The 17732-nt window shown below is 61.1% G+C and overlaps 2 protein-coding genes across 2 annotated transcripts; one reads left to right on the top strand and one right to left on the bottom strand.

Moving 5' to 3' along the window:
• Window positions 1-315: 315 nt before the first annotated feature.
• TUBB (tubulin beta class I) lies at window positions 316-7698 on the bottom strand. The gene is given in 5 exon segments (XM_052774922.1): window positions 316-2550; window positions 3850-3960; window positions 4204-4312; window positions 7496-7525; window positions 7527-7698. Coding segments are annotated over 5 exon segments (1335 nt in total). The 5' UTR covers window positions 7554-7698; the 3' UTR covers window positions 316-1492.
• An 837-nt stretch (window positions 7699-8535) lies between these two features.
• MDC1 (mediator of DNA damage checkpoint 1) lies at window positions 8536-17726 on the top strand. The gene is given in 19 exon segments (XM_052774902.1): window positions 8536-8716; window positions 8842-8904; window positions 9133-9178; window positions 9284-10375; window positions 10570-10694; window positions 10961-11081; window positions 11213-11352; window positions 11503-11548; window positions 11759-12183; window positions 12185-12846; window positions 13011-13245; window positions 13868-14058; window positions 14167-14425; window positions 14658-14735; window positions 15175-15342; window positions 15344-15361; window positions 15879-16004; window positions 16568-16678; window positions 17344-17726. Coding segments are annotated over 16 exon segments (3936 nt in total). The 5' UTR covers window positions 8536-8716; window positions 8842-8904; window positions 9133-9178; window positions 9284-9366; the 3' UTR covers window positions 17566-17726.
• The last annotated feature ends 6 nt before the right edge of the window (window positions 17727-17732 follow it).

The following is a 17732-nucleotide window of genomic DNA, read 5'->3' as shown; positions in this document are numbered from 1 at the left end:
GTGGGGGACAGGGGATTCCCACCCCCACCCCCCGAGGGACCCTAAAGGGGACAGAAAGGACCTGGGGGGGGGGGTGGGCAGGGCCTGCAGAGGACACCCAAGGACATGGGGACCTTAAAGAGGACACAGTGACCCCCGCCCCAGGGATATCTGGGGGGGGGGGGGGACAACGCAAGTGGGACACAGACCACCCCCCCGGGGACCTGAAGGGACCCCAAGGATGTGGGGATCCACATGGGACCCCCTACGTGGACCTGAAGGCCCCCCCCCCCCCCAAGTGACATGGGAACAGGAAGGGGACAAGGGACACGGTGGTGGCTTTACATCCCGGGTTTATTCCTCGCCCGGGGGCGGCTTTTCAATATGAAAAAAAAAAAAAAGGAAAATTAAAAAAAAAAAAAAGCTTAAAAAGGGGAAAAACAAACCAAAATATTATGGAGTTGGGGGGGGGGGGGGGGGACAGGAGAGCCCCCGGCCGGGGACATGGGTGACAGGGCCACCCAAGAGCCCCCTGCAGCTGGAGTGGTGGGTTTGGGTGGAAAAGGCAGCGAATTGGGTGCCTGGGGGCTGCAATAATTTAGCGGTGATGTCACCCCCGGCAGTGGGGGGTGACCCGGAGGGGAGGGTGGCTCTGCAATGACAGGGGCCTTCTGGTGACGGTGACAACGGAGAGGGGATGGGGACAAAGATGGTGGTGAAGGACAGGGACACTCCGGTGACAATGATGAAGGACGGGGGTTGTGTGAGGACGAGGACTCTCTAGTGACGATGAGGATGGTGAAGGACAAGGGCTCTTCAGTGACCATGATGAAGGACTGGGACTCTCTGGTGACGATGACGAAGGACTCTAGTGATCGTGATGAAGGACTGGGACTCTCTGGTGACGATGATGTCGGTGAAGACCAAGGGCTCTCCAAGGACGATGACAAAGGCTGAGGGCTCTCTGAGGATGACGATGACGAAGGCCAAGGGCTCTCCAGTGACAACGGCAAAGCCTGAGGGCTTTGATGACAACCATGATGAAGGCCAAGAGCTTTTCGGTGACAATCACAAAAGACGAGGGCTTTCTGTTGACAACGGCGAAGGACAACAGCTCTCTGAGGACGATGACGAAGGCCAAGAGCTCTCCAAGGACCACAGTGAAGGACAAGGGCTCTCTGAAGACGGTGACGAAGGCCGAGGGCTCTCCAACGATGATGACGATGGCCAAGTGCTTTCCAGTGACAACAGGGAAGACCAAGGGCTCTCCGAGGCCACCGACAAAGGCAGAGGACAATGATGAAGACGAAAGGCTCCCCGAGGACACTGATGAAGGCTGAGGACGATGATGAAGGACAAGGACTCTCCAAGGACGATGACGCTGAAGGCCAAGGGCTCTCCGAGGACAACGGTGAAGGACGAGGGCTCTCCGAGGACAACGCTGAAGGACGAGGGCTCTCCGAGGATGACGATGACAGCAAAGGCCGAGGGGCTCTCCTAGGACGACCAGCCCTCAGGCCTCCTCTTCGGCCTCTTCACCGAAATCCTCTTCCTCCTCAGCGGTGGCATCCTGGTACTGCTGGTACTCTGAGACAAGGTCGTTCATGTTGCTCTCTGCTTCGGTGAACTCCATCTCGTCCATCCCCTCACCCGTGTACCAGTGGAGGAAGGCCTTGCGCCGGAACATGGCCGTGAACTGCTCCGAGATACGCTTGAAGAGCTCCTGGATGGCCGTGCTGTTGCCGATGAAGGTGACGGCCATCTTGAGACCACGCGGTGGTATGTCACAGACAGCCGTCTTCACGTTGTTGGGGATCCACTCGACGAAGTAAGAGCTGTTCTTGTTCTGAACGTTGAGCATCTGCTCGTCCACCTCCTTCATGGACATGCGACCTCGGAAGACGGCGGCCACCGTGAGGTAACGGCCGTGACGGGGATCGCAGGCGGCCATCATGTTTTTGGCGTCGAAGACCTGCTGGGTGAGCTCGGGGACGGTGAGGGCGCGGTACTGCTGGCTGCCGCGCGACGTCAAAGGGGCGAAGCCGGGCATGAAGAAGTGGAGACGCGGGAAGGGCACCATGTTGACGGCCAACTTGCGGAGATCAGCGTTGAGTTGACCGGGGAAACGGAGGCAGGTGGTGACGCCACTCATGGTGGCCGAGACGAGGTGGTTGAGGTCACCGTAGGTGGGAGTGGTCAGCTTCAGGGTGCGGAAGCAGATGTCATACAGGGCTTCGTTGTCGATGCAGTAGGTCTCATCCGTGTTCTCCACCAGCTGGTGGACAGACAGGGTGGCGTTGTAGGGTTCCACCACCGTGTCCGACACCTTGGGGGACGGGACGACGCTGAAGGTGTTCATGATGCGATCGGGGTATTCCTCACGGATTTTGGAGATCAGGAGGGTCCCCATGCCGGAGCCGGTGCCACCACCCAGCGAATGAGTCAGCTGGAAGCCCTGCAGGCAGTCGCAGCTCTCCGCTTCCTTCCTCACCACGTCCAGGACCGAGTCCACCAGTTCGGCCCCTTCCGTGTAGTGACCCTTGGCCCAGTTGTTGCCCGCGCCGCTCTGGCCTGGGGTGGGGACATGGTGGGGACGTCATGGAGGAGCTCCCAGAGAGAAACCGAGGTCTTTGGGGACTTTGGTTGCTCAGTTTGGAGGCCTTCAGGCCAACCTTGAGGACTTTGGGGCTCTCCATCCCACCTTTGGGGACCTTCAAACCAACCTTCATCACCTTGGGGACCTGGATCCCACCCTTGTGGACCTCCCTGGGGATGTCCATCCAACCCCTGGGGACCCTGCACTCCTTGGGGATGTCCATTACCCTCCATAGTGACTTCCAGCCCACCCTTGGGGACCTCCATCACCCTCCTTGGGGACCTCCAGCCCGCGCATGGGGACTTCACGCTCCCTGGGGACAACCATCGCTGTCTTTGAAGACGTCTAGCAAATCTTTGGGGACACTAAGGGCCTCGGGGACCTTCATTGCTCTTGCCTATCTCCAGCTCACCCTTGAGCTCCTTGGGGACCTCCATCCCACCCTCAAGAGCCTTGAGCACCTCCATCGCCCTTGTTGGGTGTCTCTGCCGGACCCTTGGGACCCCCGAGAACCGTGGGGACCTCTATCATCCTCCTTTGAGATCCCCAGCCCATTCCTGAAGACCTTGGGGACCTCCATCACTCTCCCTTCTCCATCTCCATGCCAACCTTGGGCACCCTGAGCACCTCAGGGACCTCTCTCCAACCCCTGAGGACCTCCAGTCCACACTTGAGGTCCTTGGGGACCACCATCACTCTTCTTGGGGACCTCCAGCTGGCCCTTAGAAACCCTAAGCTCCTTGGGGACCTCCAAGCACCTTGGGGACCTCTTAATACCCTTCTTGGGGACCTCCAGACCACCCTGGGGTACCTTGAGCTCCTCATGGACCTCCACCAGCCTCCTTAGGTATCGCCATGCCACCCATGGGCACCCTGAGCTCCTGCGAGATGCCCGTCTCCTAGGGGACCCTCATTCCCCTGATTTGGGGACCCCAATAACCCTCCCAGTAGAGCTCTGGGGACATAGGGATAGACCCTGGCCACCAAGAAGGGGACAATAAGGACCTGCCACCCCACTGTGACAAGCACCTGAGGGCCACCAAAGAGGGATGTGTCATTCCACTGGGAAGGGCACCCACGGGCCACCACGGTGGGGACCCGCCACCCCACCCCATGGTGATCATCACCCAAAGGTGGCCACCACTGGAAGCTTCATAGCCACCAAATGAAGGAAACTGCCACCTTGCCACGATGGGCACCCCAAAGTCACGTAGGAGGACATGGTGGGGGGACAAGGGGGACCCCATGGGACACAGGGTGACACGGGGACTCACCGAAAACGAAGTTGTCCGGACGGAAGATCTGCCCGAAGGGTCCCGAGCGCACCGAGTCCATGGTGCCCGGCTCCAGGTCCACCAAGATGGCCCTTGGCACGTACTTACCCCCTGGGGACACCACCGTGTCACCGAGGGGGGTGATGGTGACAACCCCGCGTCACCCCTCCACTCCCAAAACCCCCAGAAACCACCCCAAAACCCGAGGAGGTGGAAGGAGGGTGTGGGGAGGGGAATGGGTGAGCTGAGCGTGTCAGGTCTCAGGCAGAGAGGGATGAGGGGGTGGGGCGGGGGACGATGGGGACAGAGAGGTGACACCGGTGGGGGGGGACAGGGGACGGGGTGACACCGTACCGGTGGCCTCGTTGTAGTAGACGCTGATGCGGTCGAGCTGGAGGTCGCTGTCGCCATGGTAAGTGCCGGTGGGGTCGATGCCGTGTTCGTCGCTGATCACCTCCCAGAACTGGGGACAAAGGGCGGGGTCAGAAAGGCTCCGCCCCCACCTACCCACCCCCACCCCTGCCAATGCCTGGGTCCCTTCAGGCGGGGAGGGTGGAAGGTCTGGGTCCTCCCCTGGGGCTTCAGGGTGGGTGGGGCCAGTCTTGGGGTGGGAGGAGTCTATATAGAGGGTGGAGCTTGATCTAGGAGTGTGCCTAAAGGGGTGGAGCCGGTAGGAGGAGGGGAAGCCTCATTGGAAGAACCAACGCTGGGGACTGAGCCTTGAGAGGGCGTGGAATCTTATTGGAGGAGGCAGCCCAGGGGGTGGGGACTGCAAAAGGGGGTGCGGCCTCACTGGAGGAGGCCACTCCTAGAGGAAGACCAACCCTGGGGGCGGAGCCAATGCCAGCAGCACAATGCTGGGGGCGGGACCTGCCCAAGGGGGAGGAGCCAAGCTCAGAGGGCTGGGTCTGTTTTCAAGGGGTGGGGCCCGCCTCTAAAGGGGCAGAGCCTCACCACCCGCAGGGGCGTGGCCAAACATGGGTGTTAACCCTCCCCCCCCCCAAAAAACGGGCAGGCGGGAACCGGAAACAGCGTTTGAAATGCGGAGGTGCTTCCAAAAATGTTTAATTTCAGAAACACCCCAAATTTGCCTTTCCCCCCCCAAAAAATACCCACTCCTTCCCTCCAAAAAAGATACATCTCCAAATTTTCAATTTCCCTCCTCAAAATCTGCCCATGGGGGTGGGGCAGCTGGGCACAAAGGGTGGGGGAGGGGCAGGCACCCGGGGGACCCCGACACCCCCCCAAGGTCATGAGAGGGGGGAGGGGGAGACAGGGCCACGCCCTGCGGGTGAAAACATGCCAAAAAGCCTCAATTTGGGGCTGATGGTGGAGAAATGGGTTAAAAATGCCGGTTTGGGTTAAAAAACATCATTCTGGAGACTGAAAATCTGCATTTATGGGCGTTTAAACACTGCAGGGTTTAGTGAGCTAAAATTACAATTTTTGGTCAAAAATGCTGGTTTGGGGCAGAAAAGGAGCATTTTGTAGCTAAAATTTTAATTATGGGATGAAAAAGTCCGTGGGGGGGGAAGAACCAATTCTGGGGCTGAAAAGTTCGGTTTACAGCTAGAAAAATGCTTCTTGGGAACAAAAAGGTTTTAATTCAGAGCTGTAAAAAAAAAATAGTAATTCTGGAGCGGGGAACGCCTATTTTGGGGCTAAAAATTGCAATTGTGTGGTTGAAAACCCCATTCCGGGGCAGAAAAATGCTTTTTGGGGTCAAAAAGCATCACTTCAGATGTTTCAGAGAACAAAGATCCTATTCTGGGGCTGAAAACCTCCATTTTGAGGGCTGAAAACTCGGTTTGGTGACACAAAGATCCTATTCTGGGGCCAAAAACGTCCACTTTAGGACAAAAATTGTCATTTGGGAAGGGAAAGCCTGATTTCAGTGTCAAAAAAAAAAAAAACCACATTTTGGTGCTGAAAAAAATGTTAAAGGGTGGAAAAATTCTATTGTGAAGCACAAAAAAAATTATTCCGCTATGGAAAAGAGCATATTCGAGGCCTAAATCATCCATTTTGGGGCCGAATGCACCATTTTGCATCAAAAAAAAACCCTACTTGGGAGTAAAAAACCCTCAATTTTGGAGCAAAACTCCTTAATCTGGGGCAGAAAAAATGCATTTGGGAGCACAAAGATCCTATTCTTTAGCTGAGGACCTCCATTTTGGGGCTGGATACCTCCATTTTGGGGGCTGGAATCCCCTATTTTAGCTGCGTAAAACTCCACTTTCGACTGAAAAAAATCCTTTGGGGGCTGAAAAGCTCCTTTTCGGTCTTCAAAAGCCCATTTAGGGGCAAAAATAAACCTGTCTGGAGACTGGAAAATGCCATTTCAGAGAACAAAGATCTCACTCTGAGGCTGAAAACCTCCATTTTGGGGCTGGAAAAAGCTTTTGCGGGGTGAAAGCCTCATTTTAGCATTAAAAAAATCCATTTTGGGGACAAAAACAATCATTTGGGGGAAAAAACCTTTATTTCAGGGCCGGAATCTCTTTTTGGGGGGCAGAAATGGCCATTTTAGGGCTAAAACCTCCATTTCAGCAAACAAAGCTTATTCCGAGGCCGAAAAAACCTCCATCTTGGGGCCGGACACTCCGATTTTGAGGCTAAAACTCTCCATTTAGGAGCTGAAAACCCTCTATTTTGGGTCCCAAACCCCCATTTTAGAGCTGAAAATCTCTGTTGCGGGACAAAAGAATCTCAGTTGGGGGGTGAAAAAACTCCCATTTTGGAGCCAAAAGAGCCTCTTGAGAGGCGGCACGCCCCTATTTGGGGGCTGAAAAACCTTGATTTTGGGCTTAGAAAACCTTTCTTTTGGGGCGGAAACCCCCCGTTTCGGGGCCAAAACGCTGTGGGCGGCACGCCCCGATTTGGGAGCAGTAATCTTTATTCTGGGGCATAGAATTCTCATTTTAGAGTGAAAAGCGCCTATATTGCGGTCAGAATACCTGATTAGGGGGGTGTGTGAACCCGTTTTTTAGGGGCTAAAACCCGCCATCCTGGGGCCCAAGCAAGCTGCAAGGGGGGGGGGATACCACGATTTTGAGGTAAAAACCAGCACAATTTCGGCTTTTAAAACAACGCTTGGGGAAAGGGGTGCGTGAAAACCCCTATTTTGGGGCTAAACCTCCCAATTTGAGGGCTTTAACCTCCCGCTTTAGGGCGGAAAATTCCCTAATCCCGGCAAAAATAGGGATTTGGGGGCCGAATATCGCGAAGGGGGAATTCAGGGGGCCGGGGGAAAACAACATTTTTCTAGTAAAGTGTTATTTGGTGGCTGAAAAGGCGCATTCGGGGGCCGCTGCCCTCAGGCGCGGCGGGAAACCGCCATTTTGGGGCCGCGTGAGAGAGAAAGGGGGGGAGGGGCGGGGCGCCCCCATTTTGAGGCCGGAAACCTCCATTTTGGGGCCGAACCGCTTCGTTTTGAGGCCGAACCGCTCTATTTCGAGACCGCGCTTTTCATTTCAGGCCCTCGGCGGGTGGGAAAGGAACGATTTTAGGCTGAAATCGCCTCGATTCGAGTCCGCCTTTGTCTGCGCGCGGGGAGGGGCTTCTTAAAAGGGGCCGCGCCGCAAGGGAAGAATGGGGGGGGGGGGGCCAGCTCCCTCCGACCCGACGCTGCCCGCCCGCTGTTCACCTTAGCCCCGATCTGGTTGCCGCACTGGCCCCGCCTGGATGTGGACGATCTCCCTCATGGTGGCGGCGTGGGTCGGGCTGGGCGCGGTGACGGAGAGGTGGGCCCCACCCGGTCTTGATGGGCGATTCGCTGGCGCGGCCCCTTTAAGGCGGGAGCGCTATTGCGAGCGCGGGCGGCGGCGACAATGGCGGCTCCCACGGCCCCGCGGCGCCTCATATAGACAAAGCGGCGGCGGCCGGCCCCGCGCTCCCATTGGACGGCGCCGCCCGCTCACCGCGCTCCCATTGGGCGACGAGGGCGGGAGGCCCCTCCCCAATCCCGCTGTTCGCACCCGCCCTCCCTTAGTGGCGTCGCTCTGCCATCTCTCTGTGGCTGGAAGGCGGGCGCGCTGCGCGCCGAGCTCTATGATAGCTCCGCCCACAGCCGCGCTGCTACTCTAGGAGGACCGTCCCGTCCCCCTCTCTATGCTCCGCGCTGGACGGACGCGCGCGGCTACCAATGGCAGCGGCTCTTGGGCGGTGACGCGTGGCGGGTGACGGCCAATGGAGCCGGGAGGGGGCGGGGCAGGGGGACGGTGGCGCGGGAGGGGCGGGCGTTGGGGCCCTGTTGAAGCGGTTTGGGGGCTCCGCGGGGCAGTTTTGGGGGGGGGGGCGAGGAGCGGTTTAGGGGGTTTCTGAGGCAGTTTGGGGACCTGTGGGGCAGTTCGGGGTGGGTCCTCGGGGCAGGTCGGGGCTCTCGGGGGTAATTTGGGGGTCCCCGGGGCGGTTTGGGGCTCCCCAGGGCAGTATACAGGGCTGGGGAGGGCAATTGGGGGGGGGGGGACAGTTAGAAACCAGGGGGGGAATTAGGAGCCGGGGGGCAGTTGGAGAATTGGGGAGGTAGTTGGGGGGGTCCTTTGGATCCAGGGGGGCAGTTGGGGGGGGTCGGTGGTGACCAAGGGGCACTTGAGGGGTGGCAGTTGTAGCTGAAGGGGGGGCAGTTTGGGGGGGCACTTAGGGGCTGGGGGGGGGCAACTGGGGGCCGGGAGGCAGTTGGAGGGGGCAGTTGTTTCCGTGGGGCAGTTGTTCCCCCCCCCCCACCCCCTCAGACCATGCACCGAAGGCGCCACCGAGGCCTCAGCACCGTGGGGGGGCCCTTCTCAAGGCTCCCCCCCCCGCCCCCCAGAAGACCCCGATCTCTTCCTGGAGCCCACCCAGAGATTCTTGCTGCTGGCAGGCCAGGGTAGGTGGCCCGGAGGCCTGGGTCCTATGGAGGGAGGTGGGGTGGAGGGGGGGGATCCCAGACACTGGGGTCCCCATGGAGGGGGGGTGTCCTGCAGCCCCCCCAGATGCCTGGGTCCTCTCTAGGGTGGAGTCCGGACCCAGGGCCCTGCCTCGTCAGCGACTCGGAGGACGACAAGCTGCCCTGGCGTGAGTTTGCGAGGACCGCGGGGTGGGGGAACGCGCTGCTATCGTTGGGCCTACTGAAACACAAGGGGGTGGTTATGGTAGGACCTACATAAACACCAACATTGTGTTACTGTAGGAATCGGCGAGATGGGGGGCGGGGGGGGAGATAAGCCCAGGTGCCTGAGTCCGATAGGACCCTCTGGAGTTACTGTAGGGCCTACAATAACAGTCTGTGCCTCGCTCCCCCAGGCCCTGCCCTGGGAGACGCTGGCTCACCCCGAGTCATGCCGGAGAGGTAGGTGAAGCCTGGATGTTTGTTTCCCTGTGGGGGGTTCAGGATCTCTGGGTCCTTTTGGGGGGTGAGCCCAGATGCCTGAACCCCCAACATCCACCCCTGCAGCAACCTGGAGGAGACAGATGCGTGCTCAGATGTTCTGAGGCCCCAAAAATGCTGCCATACCTCTGCGCGGGGCCATCTCCAAGATGTGGCCGCACCTTGCCCAGATCCAGATGTCAGAGAACCCAAAAAAGCACCGGTTTGGCCCCCAAAACACCCCGGATCCAGATGTGGGGAAAAAAATGGCTATTCCAAATGTTCAGCCCCAAAATCACTCTGTGAACACCAAAATGCTTGTGAATCCAGATGTGAAACATCTGAAAGGCAGCAACCTGACTCTCGACATTGAGAGTAATACCGGGGTCAAGGTGCCCCCCAAAACTGGTCTTTTCAACCCGAACCGCCACCGGCCTACCACAAAGGTGAGCAGCAACCCAGATGTGGAGGAAAGGGGCCCAGATCCAGATGTTGGGTGTCCAGAAAGCCACAGAACAGCCCCTGGAGACCCAAATGTGAAGACGGAGACCACAGATCAAGATGTTGAAGGACAACGGACTCTCCTGGTGGAGAGTGATACAGATGTGGAGGAGGATATTTCCAATCCAGCTGTTGAGCTTCCAAAAACCCATCGAGCAACCCAAAATGTACCGAGAAACCCACATCTGGAGATGGAGAGCCCAAATCCACATGCTGAAGGACCCCGAAACAAACATTGGACAATTGTGGTGGACAGCGATACAGATGTGGAGAACGAGGTGAATCCAGATGTTGGGCATCCAAAAGTCCATAGAATTGTGTGCAGAGACCCAGATGTGGAGGGGGAAACCCCAAATCCAAGTGTTAAAGAACCCCCAAAGAAATATTGGAGCCTAGAGGTGGACAGTGACACCGACATTGAAGAAGACTGGAGTCAAGCTGCTCTTCGCCCAAAAAGCCACAAAACACCCCAAAACACCCGGAAAGACCCAACTGTGGTGATGGAGACCCCGAATCCCGATGTTGGTGGCCTCAGCCGTGGCTCAGTGGCCTCCAATGGTGACAGCGATACAGATGTGGAGGACCTCGATGCCCTTCCCAAAGTTGGAGCTCCAAAAGCACGTGGGACAACCCCTGAGGTCATGGATACAGCTGCTAAGATGGCCGCTGCTCCCAGATGTTGACCCCGAGGGACGGCCGCGGACCAACGCCGATCCAGATGTGAAGGTGTTGTTCCCAAATCCCGACGCTGGCGCCCTCAAAGCCGAGTGCCCCCTCCTGGATGTGGGCAGTGACACAGATGTTGAGGACAATGGTGTCATTCCAGATGTTGGGACAGTGCAAGGGTGTCAGGGGGCATCTGGTGACCCCAGATGTGGCCGTGACGTCCCTAAATCCAGATGTTTCCCCTCCTGCCAGCCCGCGGGAGAGCAGCGACACCGACGTGGAGATGTTGCCCCCCACTCCAGATGTTCGGGGGCCTCCGGAGCCGAATCAGGTTCCAAAATCACCCCCATCCAGACGTTGCGGGCCCCACCACAGGCCGCGACACCCGATGCGAAGGAGACGGCCCGAAAAACGCCGGAAATTGTCCCCAAAAAGGCAGGGTTCCCCCCCCCAAATCTGAGAGTGTGGCAGGGATGCTCCCAAAACATCACGATTCAGCCCCAAATGCAGCTGTGGAGGCCCCAAATCCAGGTGTTGGGGCCGAGCGACGCGACGCGGAGACCCCGGTGAGGGGCAAGGATCCAGCTGTGCCACCAGAAGTTTTCTGCGCCCAAATGCCCCCGTCTGACCCCAAATTTGAGTGACGCTGCCGATACCGATGGCGGACCCAGGAGCGCCGGGGCCACGGGCGCGGTGGTGACAGAGAGTGACACCGAGGGTAAGCGGGGTCCCCTCCCCGACACCTGGGTCCCTTGGAGGAGGGGGAGTGGAGGGGGGGGCTCCCGGACACTGGGGTCCCCATGGAGGGGGGTGTCCTGCAGCCCCCCCAGATGCCTGGGTCCTCTCTAGGGTGGAGTCCGGACCCAGGGCCCTGCCTCGTCAGCGACTCGGAGGACGACAAGCTGCCCTGGCGTGAGTTTGCGAGGACCGCGGGGTGGGGGAACGCGCTGCTATCGTTGGGCCTACTGAAACACAAGGGGGTGGTTATGGTAGGACCTACATAAACACCAACATTGTGTTACTGTAGGAATCGGCGAGATGGGGGGCGGGGGGGAGATAAGCCCAGGTGCCTGAGTCCGATAGGACCCTCTGGAGTTACTGTAGGGCCTACAATAACAGTCTGTGCCTCGCTCCCCCAGGCCCTGCCCTGGGAGACGCTGGCTCACCCCGAGTCGTGCTGGAGAGGTAGGTGAAGCCTGGATGTTTGTTTCCCTTTGGGGGTTCAGGATCTCTGGGTCCTTTTGGGGGGTGAGCCCAGATGCCTGAACCCCCAACATCCACCCCTGCAGCGACGTGGAGGACACAGATGTGTGCCCAGATGTGGAGGAAAGGGGCCCCAGATCCAGATGTTGGGTGTCCAGAAAGCCACAGAACAGCCCCTGGAGACCCAGATGTGAAGACGGAGACCACAAGATCGAGATGTTGAAGGACGACGGACTGTCCTAGTAGAGAGCGATACGGATGTGGAAGAGGATATTTCCAGTCCAGGTGTTGAGCCTCCAAAAACCCATCGAGCAACCCAAAATGTACCGAGAAACCCACATCTGGAGATGGAGAGCCGAAATCCACACGCTGAAGGACGCCGAAACAAACATTGGACAATTGTGGTAGACAGCGATACAGATGTGGAGGAGAACGAGGTGAATCCAGATGTTGGGCATCCAAAAGTCCATAGAATTGTGTGCAGAGACCCAGATGTGGAGGGGGAAACCCCAAATCCAAGTGTTAAAGAACCCCCAAAGAAATATTGGAGCCTAGAGGTGGACAGTGACACCGACATTGAAGAAGACTGGAGTCAAGCTGCTCTTCGCCCAAAAAGCCACAAAACACCCCCAAAACACCCGGAAAGACCCAACTGTGGTGATGGAGACCCCGAATCCCGATGTTGGTGGCCTCAGCCGTGGCTCAGTGGCCTCCAATGGTGACAGCGATACAGATGTGGAGGACCTCGATGCCCTTCCCAAAGTTGGAGCTCCAAAAGCACGTGGGACAACCCCTGAGGTCATGGATACAGCTGCTAAGATGGCCGCTGCTCCAGATGTTGACCCCGAGGGACGGCCGCGGACCAACGCCGATCCAGATGTGAAGGTGTCGTTCCCAAATCCCGACGCTGGCGCCCTCAAAGCCGAGTGCCCCCTCCTGGATGTGGGCAGTGACACAGATGTTGAGGACAATGGTGTCATTCCAGATGTTGGGACAGTGCAAGGGTGTCAGGGGGCATCTGGTGACCCAGATGTGGCCGTGACGTCCCCAAATCCAGATGTTTCCCCTCCTGCCAGCCCGCGGGAGAGCAGCGACACCGACGTGGAGATGTTGCCCCCCCACTCCAGATGTTCGGGGCCTCCGGAGCCGAATCAGGTTCCAAAATCACCCCCATCCAGACGTTGCGGGCCCCACCACAGGCCGCGACACCGATGCGAAGGAGACGGCCCGAAAACGCCGGAAATTGTCCCCAAAAAGGCAGGGTTCCCCCCCCAAATCTGAGAGTGTGGCAGGGATGCTCCCAAAACATCACGATTCAGCCCCAAATGCAGCTGTGGAGGCCCCAAATCCAGGTGTTGGGGCCGAGCGACGCGACGCGGAGACCCCGGTGAGGGGCAAGGATCCAGCTGTGCCACCAGAAGTTTCTGCGCCCAAATGCCCCCAGTCTGACCCCAAATTTGAGTGACGCTGCCGATACCGATGGCGGACCCAGGAGCGCCGGGGCCACGGGCGCGGTGGTGACAGAGAGTGACACCGAGGGTAAGCGGGGTCCCCTCCCCGACCCCTGGGTCCCCTCCCGGACACCGGGGTCCCTTCTCAAGGCTCTTCCCCCCCCCCCCCAGAAGACCCCGATGTCTTCCTGGAGCCCACCCAGAGCTTCTTGCCACCGGCAGCTGAGGGTAGGTGGCCCGGACGCCTGGGTGTCCCCCCCCCCTACCCCCGGACACCTGGGTCGTGTGTCCCCCCAACTCCCCTGGACACCTGGGTGGCCCCCACCCCAGACGCCAGGGTATCCGCCCCCCCCCCCAGACACCTGGGTGTCCCCCCCCCCCACCCTGGACACTTGGGTCCCCCCCACCCCAGATGCCTGGGTGTCATCCCCCCCCCCCCCCATCCACTAGGGTCCCCCACCCCCCCAGAACACCTGGGTCCCCCCCCCAGCCACTTCCCTGACACCTGGGTCGTCCCCCCCCCCAGATGCCTGGGTGTCCCCCCCCACCCAGGACACCTGGGTCATGTCCGTGTCCCCCCCCCCGCCCAACTCCCCTGGACACCTGGGTGCCCCCCCACCCCACCAGCCTGGGTGTCCCCCCCCCACCCCAGCCAGTTGGGTCCCCCACCCCACCAGCCTGGGTCCCCCTCCCAGCCCCCTCCCGGACACCTGGGTGCCCCCCACCCCAGATGCCTGGGTATCCCCCCCACCCTGACCACTTGGGTGTCCCCCCACCCCACTAGCCTGGGTGTCCACCCCCCCCGGCCCCCCCCCCAGACACCTGGGTCCCCAGCATGGCTCTCCCATAGGCACAGCCCTGGGTTGGGACCCCGAGCAGCCCACCCAACCCTTCTGCCCCGCCGAGGAGGAAAAAGAGGAGGAGGAAGAAGAAGAAGAAGAAGAAGAACAGCCCCCCCGGGAACCCCCCCAGGAACCCCCGGCTGCCTGGGTGCCGCCGGCCCAGGAGGGGACGGGGACCGCAGCGGCCCCCAGCGAGGACGTGAGTGCGGGGGGAGCCAGGCATCTGGGTGCCCCCACCCCAAGGGGACCCAGGCGTCCGGGCACTGACACCCTCCCCCCCTCCCCCCCCCCCAAAAAATTCCCCCAGGTGGGGGAGGGGCCCCCGCCGCAGCCAGCGCCTGGCCAGGAGCCGAGGGGGTGGAGCCTCTGGCGAGGGCGGAGCCAGCAGGGTTAGGGGCGGAGCTCCCCCTGTTACCGCCCCCGTGCGGCGCAGCCCCCGCCTCCAGGCCCGCCCCCCTCCGCTGGAGCCGCCAGCCATGAAGGGGCGGGGTCAGGTGGAGCCCCGCCCCCCCGCCAAACCACGCCCCTGTCGGGCAGGCCCTGGCCCATCGGAGCGGCAAGCTCAGGTGGGTGTGGCTGGAGGGTGGGCGTGTCTATGATGGGTGGGTGGAGCCAGAGTATGGGGTGTGGGAGGGACCATCTGGGGTGGGTTCTGCGCTGGATGGGCGGGGCCTCTGTGTGGAGGCAGGCCCCACCCCTGCTGGCTGCTGATTGGTGGAGATCAGCATGGGGTGTGGCTTAATGAGACTGGGTGGGGCTTGTTGGGGCGGGGGCTCATGCCATGGCTCCACCCCCCAGGAAAAAGAGAAGGAGCTGCCAGAGGTCACAGGGCCCCAGCTCCGCCCCCGGGGGGGCCCTGCCTCCGTCCCCCCCAAGGTACTGTGTGTGTCCCCCAATGTCACCCTTGAGTGTCCCCGTGTCCCCCCACGGTCCCCCTGCCGTGTCCCCAGGTGCTGTTCATGGGGGTGGTGGCCTCCCCGGGGATGTCCCCAACATGTCCTCGTGGTGTCCCCACACCCCCAGGTGCTTCTCACAGGGGTGGTGGCCTCCCCAGGGATGTCCCCAACATGTCCTCGTGGTGTCCCCACATCCCCAGGTGCTTCTCACGGGGGTGGTGGCCTCCCCAGGGATGTCCCCAACATGTCCTTGTGGTGTCCCCACATCCCCAGGTGCTGTTCACGGGGGTGGTGGCCTCCCCAGGGATGTCCCCAACATGTCCTCGTGGTGTCCCCACATCCCCAGGTGCTTCTCACGGGGGTGGTGGCCTCCCCAGGGATGTCCCCAACATGTCCTCGTGGTGTCCCCACATCCCCAGGTGCTGTTCACGGGGGTGGCAGCCTCCCCAGAGATGGAGGTGGCCCTGAGGACACTGGGGGGGTCCATGGCCACCTCCGTCTTCGACTGCACCCACCTGGTGACCGACCGCGTCCGACGCACGGTCAAGTTCCTCTGCGCGGTGGCCCGCGGTGTCCCCATCGTCACCCCCCGAGTGGCTCCACAAGGTCCCATGGGGGTGGGGGACAGGGGAGGGGGGACTTGGGGACAGGGAGAGAGTTCTTTGGGACAGGAAGGGGGGATTTTGGGGTTATGGGGGTCCCTGGGGATTCTGGAGAGATTTTTTTTGGGGACATGGCACAAAGGCCTTGGGGACAGGGATGGGGTCTTTGGGGACGTGGACAATCTTGGGGACAAAGGATGAGGGTTCTAGGGGACAAAAGAGGGGTCTTTGGGGACAGAGGACGATGTCCTTGGGGACAGAGGTGGTGTTTGGGGACAAAAAAGGGGTGTTTGGGGACAATGAAGGTGTCCTTGGGGACAGAGGATGGGGACATGGGGGTTGGGGGGGGACAAGGGGAATGAGCGTTTGGGGACAGGGGGTGACCTCGGCGACAAGGGGGGACCTTGGGGACAGGGGGGCTTTGGGTGACAAGGGCGAGGAGTCGTTTGGGGATGGGAGGGACCTGGGGGGGGGGGTCCCTTGGAGTCAGAGGTGCCACCACGTGTCCCCCGTGTCCCCAGAGCACCCTCAGTGGCCACGTCCTGGTGCCGGATCCCTTCCTGGTGTGTGACGGCCAGCAGGAACGTCACTTCGGCTTCAGCCTGGCCGACGCCCTGCGCCGCGCCCGCCACCACCCCCTGCTCCAGGTGACCGTCCCCAACTGTCCCCAAACCCTCCCTGAGGGGCCCTGACCCCCCCCCACGGGTGGCCCTGTCCCCGCACCAAGTGGGGCACCCACTGGGGACTCGGTGCAGGGTGGCCAGGAGGTGTCACCCGATGTCACCTGGTGGCCCCGTGGTGGCCCTGTGCCTCTTAAGTGTCCTTGTCCCCCACTGAGCTGGGTCCTGCCCGTGTGGCCTCGGTCCCCATCGGGGCGGGGGGGCTTGGGGATGGCCAGAGGGGTGTCCCCTCCTTTGCTGTTGTCCCCACAGCGTCCCCGAGGTGGCCCTGTCCTCTAAAGTGTCCTCGGTCCCCCAAGTTGTGCGTGTCCCCCACCGCGTGGCCTCGGTCCAGCATGCTGAACCTGGGGACAGCCCCCCGGGGTGTCCCCCGATGTCCCTTGGTGTCCCCTGGTGTCTTCACACTGTCCCCAAGATGTTCCCTGTGTCCCCAAGGTGTCCTTGTCCCCCAGGAGACATCCCAGGGGCTCAGGGATGGATTGATGGACATGTCCCCTCCGTGTGTCCCCCCCCCCTCATGTTGTCCCCAGGGCTACGAGGTCCACGTCACCCCCAGCGTCCACCCTGAGCCCGAGCTCATGAGGGACATCGTCACCTGCAGTGGTGGCACCTTCCTGCCCGCCATGCCACACACCTATAGGGTGAGGGGACAGCGGGGACGTTGGGGGGGGACGGGAGGACCCAGAGCCACCAGGAGGGGGGACATGGGGGGGGTCCCAAGGCCACCGGGGAGGGGACCGAGGGGACACGGGGGTCCCAGAGCCAGCGGAGTTGGGAATGAGGGGACACAGGGGGACGTTGGGGACCCGGAGCCACTGAGGAGGGGATGAAAGGGATGGGGGGGGGGACGTTGCGGGGGGGGGGGTCCCAAGGGGGTTCGGGGAGGCATTTGGGGAGTTGGGGGGGCCCGTTGGGGTGTCCTGGGGGGGGTCCTGGGGAGGGGAGGTGTCAGGGTGCCCTGGGGGGGGGTGGTCAGGACATCCCAGGGGTCTCGGGGAAGGGGGGGGGGGGTTCTATTTGGGTTTGGGGGGTCCTGGGGGGGGGGATTTGGGGGTTGGGGGGGTTCCACTGGGGTTGGGGGGGGGGGTCCCACGAAGCAGGGGGGGTGTCAGAGCATCCCAGGGCTCCTGATTGGGGGAGGGGGGGCAGATCCCATTGGGATTAGCAGGGGATATCGGGGACCCCAGAAAACTCAGACTGCCCCGGGGGGGTTGTGTGCGCGCGGCGTGGAGTGGGGGGGGTGTCCCAGTGGCATGTGGGGACCCCCAGTGACATTTCCACCCCCCCCCCCCCAAAAAAAAAAAAGCCACGGCGCCTGGTGATCTCCTGCGAGGCGGACAAAGGGTGCTGGGCCCCGGCGCTGGGCGCCCGCCTGCCCCTGGTATCAGCCGAGCTGCTGCTGACGGGGCTCCTGCGACAGCGGCTCCAGCTCCAGCCCTTCCTCCTCCTCCCCGCGACCCCCCCCCCGTTCTCACGTGACCCCCCCAAATCCCCTCAAGGTTTCTACAGTCCCTCCGGGGGTCCTTAGTCACCCCCCCGAGGATCCCTGGGGTATTCCCGGGTCCCCCCCGAGAATCCAGGAAGGTGGCGGGACGTAGTAGTCGGAATCGACAACCCCCCCGGGAAACTTCTCGGGGCAACCGGCGGCAACCGGCGGCCCCCCAATAAAAGAGAGTTTTGGTAGCAAAAAGAAAA

Source organism: Harpia harpyja, chromosome 25 (genome assembly GCF_026419915.1).
Source record: "Harpia harpyja isolate bHarHar1 chromosome 25, bHarHar1 primary haplotype, whole genome shotgun sequence".
Lineage (NCBI taxonomy): Eukaryota > Metazoa > Chordata > Aves > Accipitriformes > Accipitridae > Harpia > Harpia harpyja.
The sequence above is the reverse complement of the archived record's forward strand: the minus strand, read 5'-3'. Positions and strand labels throughout refer to the sequence as shown.